Raw genomic sequence first — 7,181 nt, 5'->3', positions numbered from 1 at the left:
CTGCTGATTTTCTTTTAACACAGTTGAGTTAGAAAAAAGCTTGAAATCTTGAAGTAGAAGGTAGACAGAGGGGTATTCACCTTTACAGCATAAGATCAAGTCATCAGCAAAGCAGAGATGAGTAAGCCTTATCTCTTTACACTTTAGGTGAAACTTGAACTGAGGCAAAGTACTCATTCTGTTCAGAATCCTGGATAGGTACTCCATACATGTAACAAATAAGAGGGGGAGATAGGTCTCCTTGTCTCAGACCTCTCTGAGATTTAAAAGAACCCATGCATAGAGCCATTAAGCATTAGAGAGAACATAGGAGTAGTGACACAGTGCATGACAGTATCCACAAACAGCTTAGGAAACCCCAGGTATTCTAACATTTCTTGAAGAAATTGCCATTCTATAGTATCATAAGCTTTTTGAAGATCAATCTTCATAAGGAAACTAGACTTAACACCCTTCCTCCCATAATGCTTTTCCAGATCTTGAACCACCATGATGTTGTGCACAATATACCTACCATGAACAAAACCTCCCTGGTTTTCAAGAATAAGATCAGGCAGCACTTGTCTTAGCCTTCCACACAATACCTTTGTAATACACTTATAGAGTGTATTACAACAAGAAATTGGTCTAAATTCACTCACATCCTTTGGATATTTAGTTTTAGGGATGGGAGTTATCATTGTATGATTCAGCTCCTTCAAAAGTCTTCCATGATGTAGCATACCTAAAATAGTTGCAATGACTTCATCACCAAGTATATGCCATGCATCTTTATAGAAATAGGAGCCAAAACCATCTGATCTAGGTGCCTTAACACCTGGAATAGAAAAAAGAGCAGCCTTAACTTCCTTTGCAGTATATGGAGCATTCAAGATGGCTTTGTGATGATCTTGACAAACTGGGCCTAGTTGAACCACGTGTTTAACAACAAGAGTTCTATGCTTATGAATGCTTCCTAGCAACAGCTTGCAATAATCAAGAAAAGCTTCTGAAACATCAGAAGGTGTATCCTTCCACACACCCCTCATATCATAAATGATGTAGACTTGATTCTGCACATTCCTGTTTCTAATACTCTGATGGAAGAGAGCAGTATTGACATCCCCATCTTTAAGCCATGCCACTTTAGCTTTCTGACTCAGAAAAACCAGATAGGATTTGTGCTTTACTCTATATTCTTGAATAACTCTTAATTCTGCATATGTTACCCCTTGATCTACAGAATTATTATGCATTGCACTCTGAGCATCAATCAAATCATGATATGCTCTTAAATTAGCAACTTGAACATCTGTAAAACCTGCTTTGTTAAGCTCTAACCTTCTTCAATTTATTAACCAGTATGAACATTTTACTCCCAACAATCTGAGTATCCAATCATTCTGGATTGTATCAGAAAACACAGATGAACCTTTCCACATTGTGAAATATTTGAATGGTTTCCTCCCTCCATCAACCCTAGGGTAGACAGTTAAAAAACCAGGAGAATATAATGGTCAAAGTGACCTTCGGGCATAAAGCATACTTCAGCAGCTGAATAACATCCTTGCCAAGCATGATTAGCCATAATTCTATCTATTTTGGAAAACACTCTTTTACTACCTTGATGTTTATTATTCCAGGTGTAGAGATTACCCACACACTTGATGTCCTCCATACCACAAGCATGCATACAGTTTCTAACATCTATAATGTCACTTTGTCTAACTGGAGCACCAATTCTTTCCTCTAGGGGTGAAAGTTTGGTAGCAAAAAACCGAAAACCAAACCGAACCGAATTTCGGTTTTTTTCAGTTCAAGTTTCGGTTTTTTTCTATTCAGTTCGGTTTAGACTGAGATTTTAAAAAAAATTGGTTTTATGGTTTGGATTGAACTGAAAAGTATGAAACCGAATAAACCGAACTAAAATCGAATAAACTAAACTTGGTTAAAAAGTATAATAAGGGCCCAAAATTGGCTAAAAACAGGTATACTATAGGCCCAAATGAAAGGCCCATTATGGTTTGGATTGGAATGAATTAAATATTCGGTTTGGTTTGGTTTGGATTAAAAGGTTATTTGGTTTGGATTCGGTTTCAAAAAATGAAAACCGAATTATTTCAGTTTGGATCGGTTTGCGCCTTAATCCAAACCGAAAACCGAACTTTAACCCCCTACTTTCCTCTACAGCCATGACAAAATTAAAGTCCCCACACAAAATCCAGGGGTCTTGGGTATTAAGCAACAACAAATCTCTCCATAACTCTTGTCTCATATTAGCATCATTAAAAGCATATATGAAAGTGCAATAAAAAACTATGCATACCACTTACAGGGGTAACATGGCAATGCAAAAACTGACCATAAGAAGCTACAATATTGACAGTAAAGCACCCAGACTTCCAAGCTACAAAATTCTACCACCAACATGATAACTAGAATTGCTTGTGAAAACACAAATTTGCAAAGACTTTCTGGTAAAGCTTTCCTAGATTAGACAGGTTCACCTTATGTTCCAGGAGATCCACTAAACTCACCTCATACTTCTGAATGAAGTTCTTGACTTCATTCTGTTTTTGAACTGATTTTAGACCCCTTACATTCCAAGCTAGAACTCTATCCATTGGAGTAGGAAGAGTCCCCCCTTCCAGCTATTATACTCCTTTGTGCATTACCCTTGTCCTGCTCCACCTCCAATCATGCATTTCGATTCAGAGTAGAATCCAAAATCTGAAAAGCATTAGATGTCATAACTGGAGCTTCTGGTGAAACTCTAACCCTGATTGGCCTCAGAGATCTCTTAAAGCCTTCTGGGTCCATAACTGGACTTGCTACATGCTCAGAAATTATAGCTCTCTCCATTGGCTGAACCTGAACTGTGGTTGTCTTTTTAACCTAAACCCTTTTTCTGCCTTGCCTACACTCAGTGTGCATATGCCCAATCATCTTGCACTCTGTACATATTGTTGGTCTCCATTCACATAATAGACCAAATCTTACCATTACTCCATTCTCATCTCTAAAAGAGATCCAGTCAGGGAGTTGTGATAATGGCACATCCACCATTACTCTAGCAAATTGCAGTTTGTCTGTATAAACAGTAGCTTGGTATCTCCTGATTGGCTTCCCTAACTGACTCACAATCTTATACAATGCCTTCTCACCCCAATATTTGAAGTTTAACTTCAATTGTACCCATATTGGTATTGATTTTACATCTGCCTTGTCCATATCCATATCCATGTCAGGGTCCCATGGTTTTAAAATGATAGGTTTACTGTCAAAGAAATAATTCCCTATCATGACCTTATCTCTCGAATCCATGGTCAAAAACCTCACCAGAAAAATTCCCTTTGTAACACCCTAATAATTCCTTGTTTTTATAAAATATTTTCCCACTTAAAACACAGGAATTACCAAGATATTACCGCCACCGTGATAACGGCTAAGGCTATTTATCAGAATTACGCAGCGGAATTAACTAACTTTCAAAACATATTAAATAAATAGTTAATGGTCATTAAAACAAGTTGGAACCATTGAGGCCCAAATCCAAAGTATTAAACCATTTAAAAATCCATTAACTGTAGATAGTATTAGTCATGACTATAAATAAAAATAGAGTTTATAAAATACGGAAGAATTAAACTCTCAACTCGAAACCCATGATAACTTCTCCCGAAAGTTATCTCTACAAACCTGCTTTATTAAAAACCTACTCCCCAACAACGCAAATGCAATTGATGGATCATCATAGGGTCATTAAGGCAAAGGCCATGACCAGAAGACATGAAGCACGAAGTCAGCAAAAGCTGAGTACGAACAAGCTAGAATAACATTCTATCCTAACATGCTTCACTCGAAAAATTAAATGATCCACATGCAAAAGCCATGTAATAAACAAACAACCATGGAGACAAGACTCGACACTTGACACAACTCTTGACTCACAGATTAATAAAAAGTAGCTTCGAACGGGTAAAGTAAAGTATCCTCAAAAGGAAAGAAAAGGGTGATGGGAGCCAACCATACACCAAAATAAGTCGGGCTACTACCGACAGTCGGGCCATACCGACAAGAATTCCAATGCACAATGGCATAAAAGAAGAATGAAACAACGTCTTGTATCATTCTAGGAGTACAAGTTCCGGCAAGACTCCCCCCATTGTTCATACTCAAGGTATATACGTTCCAAGAGTTTTGAAGCTCTTTCGGGTTACACTTTACGTTAATTAGTGTATTATGTTCAAGGCGACTCAAGACTCTACTCAAGACACAACATACAAACAATTGAACAATTAAACAATTCAACAATGACACTTCATTATTTTAATTCTTTAGGACTTGTGATCAAACATAGACTCAAGTGAAATTACTCCCATTGTTCCTTCTCAAAAACACTGTTTGAGATAACCCGACATTGCCTATTAACAAGCGGGGTGTGCCCTTAGCACGAATTGTCCTTAATTCAATTCACATAGACTCTCTAACATATTCTACCCTTTGGTAGAATATATATTGCACTAGCAATATTCGACTGGCTCAATATATATGCTAGACATCCTGTACTATAGCATAATAATAATAATAACAACTTGCATGCGCACTACTCATACATGCAAACCAACTTGAACAACATGTTTGACATAATTCAACGATTATAAAAGTCCATAACATGATAGTTCAATAGAATCTATAAAACATAATTCAATTTGTAGACACCTACTTTTGTCTCCATTCCCGAAAGGGAAGGTTCGATGATGAAAGCATAAATCTCCACTTGACAACGCATCTCCTATAAAATAACGAATCTCGATCACCCCTTTTCATTTCACCCGAAACATGCTATTTATAGAAACCTGCTATTTATGGAAACCTGCTTAAAATAGTAACTGCCATAATGGGTAGTTGTTAAAAGTGGCAAGTCATAAAAGATAGAAACCTGTCAGAATTAGGTGTTGCACTCCAACATAAATCCTAAATGAGATAGAAATTGTGAGAGAATCCTATTCCTAATACGATTCGAAAATAAGAGTCACGTATTGATTGAAATCCTAACGAGCCTAGAGTTCGTAACGGGCCCAGACGCATTCCGTCATAAAATTAATACGCACTAAAAGACTCGATTAAGTCTCATACGCTCTGGATTCTAAGAGTCCGAATCTGACAAAGAAACGGCCCAAACAGCAATTTCAACGCCCAACCCTGGGCGCTGAAATTGCCTGGATCCTATTTTCAACGCCCAGAGCTGGGCGCCGAAATCTTTGACGCCCAGCACTGGGCGCTGAAAATACCTGGTACGTGTTTTTTCCTAATTCCTCGTGGATTAGAGTTCTACAATTCTATCTTTCCACGAACTCTTTTCTATAAATAGGGCCTTAAGTTCGACGTGAAAAACACAACATCACATAATTATTATTCTGAGTATTGACTCTAAACCCCTAAGCCTAAGCCTCACGCTGCAAAACTGATCACGCGTTCTGTCGCAATCGATCCATAAATCGAACAGAACGTATCCCGTCCCATAATTTGAGATTCGTTAAATAAAAAGAGAAATAGCAAAGTCAAAGTGGTTAGTTTTCTGAGAACCGTGACGCACCTCTCAATGGTGCGTCGTAATGTGTCCCTTTTCCATGATTTAATTGCTTTCCTCGCCCTTTTATGAACTGTTAAACTAACTAAATCTGGTTGTTCGATCACGCTTAATAAATATGATATTTTTGGGAAATTGGATTATCATGCTAGGTCCCTTAAAACAATCTAAATCAGATAACCGCACTCGATCTAGTACTATATGTTGCATATTGTTAAAATCAACTCAGATTAGTTTAATAGTTAACGCATGTCCCTTCAATTATTTATGCTGAGCTAGTAAGGATATCCTGCCTCTGGAGTTATCGAAGAGCGAGTACTCCTCTCGGTAGTTACAGTCCCCCAAACCCTCAATCTCTACCCTGCGGGTGTACGTTGAGCGATCCCCACCACCAGGGATCACAAGGGAACCTACGGCCGTCGTGGTCAAACATAATTGCACTCCCTTTATGTCACGATAACCGGGTTTTGTCAGTTTTTCTCATTGTCGTTAAAAACTGAATGGCGACTCCTATATTACTAGTCAATTGGGTGTAAACTCACAGGAAATCCAATTACACTTGATTTGACAAAAAGAAGCGTCACACCCACGAGGGACGAGGTCACGCATTAGCCTCGTGCTTTTTCGACCCCCTCACAGTGGCGACTCCACTGGGGATAGTGAAGGAAATACTCGTTCTTGTAGGTAATCAAAATAGCCGAAGGGTGAAACGATCCTACCCCGCGTTTGTTTCCCCATCAAGTTGGGACGACCTGAAAATCAGCATATTAATGTGAACGGACAGAACCGCATAACGAATCTTGGCTCCCTTGGTGTTTCACCTCGGAAGTTGGGACTAAGGATACCCATCGCCAACCGGGGGGTGCATACGCTTCGAATGTTGTCCACTCGGCACTTTCTCTAGTAGTACACCCGTCCCAAACCCAATCGCTCGCCCACTAGGTCCCTCTCGCCTGCATGCCCCCTTGGCTTGCACTTGCGGGTTGGCCTTCTGGGAGGAAATTCGTCTGTTGAAAGCACTACCCCGACCGGGGCATGTGGTGGATCTGCGATAGAAGCGGTACCAAGCCAGGCGCAAATAACTACCCATAGAAGCCTATCATAAACCACATGACATATTATTATTGCCTCATGATGGAATGTTAGTTATGTGTAGCGAAATATATGATTGTGTGTGACAAACTATCCTAGAAAAACCAACGACCTTAAAAATTGCCCAAACATTCATAAACCAATTTGCCAAAGAGTTATACCGAAATACGTGTTCCGCAAACTCGAACGATCGCCACAAAAATAAGCGACGCTCGGGATGGCCTGTAACGAATCCCACAAACGCTGCACAACGTGTAAAGGAAGTTATTAGGCAAGCACGCAAAATCGAAGTCGCATAAACAAAAGTAGACGCAAACAGAAAACGAGAACCAGCCAGGGACGCATTTTCAACGCCCCTGGCTGGGCGCCAGAATTTCTCACGCCCTACGCTGGGCGTTGAAGTTGCTGCTTGGCCTTCTGGTCGGGCGCAACAGCCTCGGTGCCCGCGCAAAAGGAAAATACGTAGCACAAAAAAAAAACGTTCGAATTGCTACGAGGGTGTAAGAAAAGCACTCGA

General features: G+C 39.7%; 1 protein-coding gene across 1 annotated transcript; it reads right to left on the bottom strand.

Annotated features, from left to right (window-relative positions):
* Window positions 1-263: 263 nt before the first annotated feature.
* LOC110789955 (uncharacterized) lies at window positions 264-2,603 on the bottom strand. Its single transcript, XM_021994678.2, has 3 exons — window positions 2,517-2,603; window positions 2,306-2,396; window positions 264-1,300 (listed from the first exon to the last, which is right to left on the bottom strand). The coding sequence occupies exons 1-3, from the start codon at window positions 2,601-2,603 to the stop codon at window positions 264-266; spliced, it is 1,215 nt and encodes a 404-aa protein (XP_021850370.1).
* Window positions 2,604-7,181: the final 4,578 nt, after the last annotated feature.

This window comes from Spinacia oleracea, chromosome 5 (assembly GCF_020520425.1).
Source record: "Spinacia oleracea cultivar Varoflay chromosome 5, BTI_SOV_V1, whole genome shotgun sequence".
In the NCBI taxonomy this organism is placed as follows: Eukaryota; Viridiplantae; Streptophyta; class Magnoliopsida; order Caryophyllales; family Amaranthaceae; genus Spinacia; species Spinacia oleracea.
Note: the sequence above shows the minus strand (reverse complement) of the source record. Positions and strands in the feature narration are given on the sequence as shown.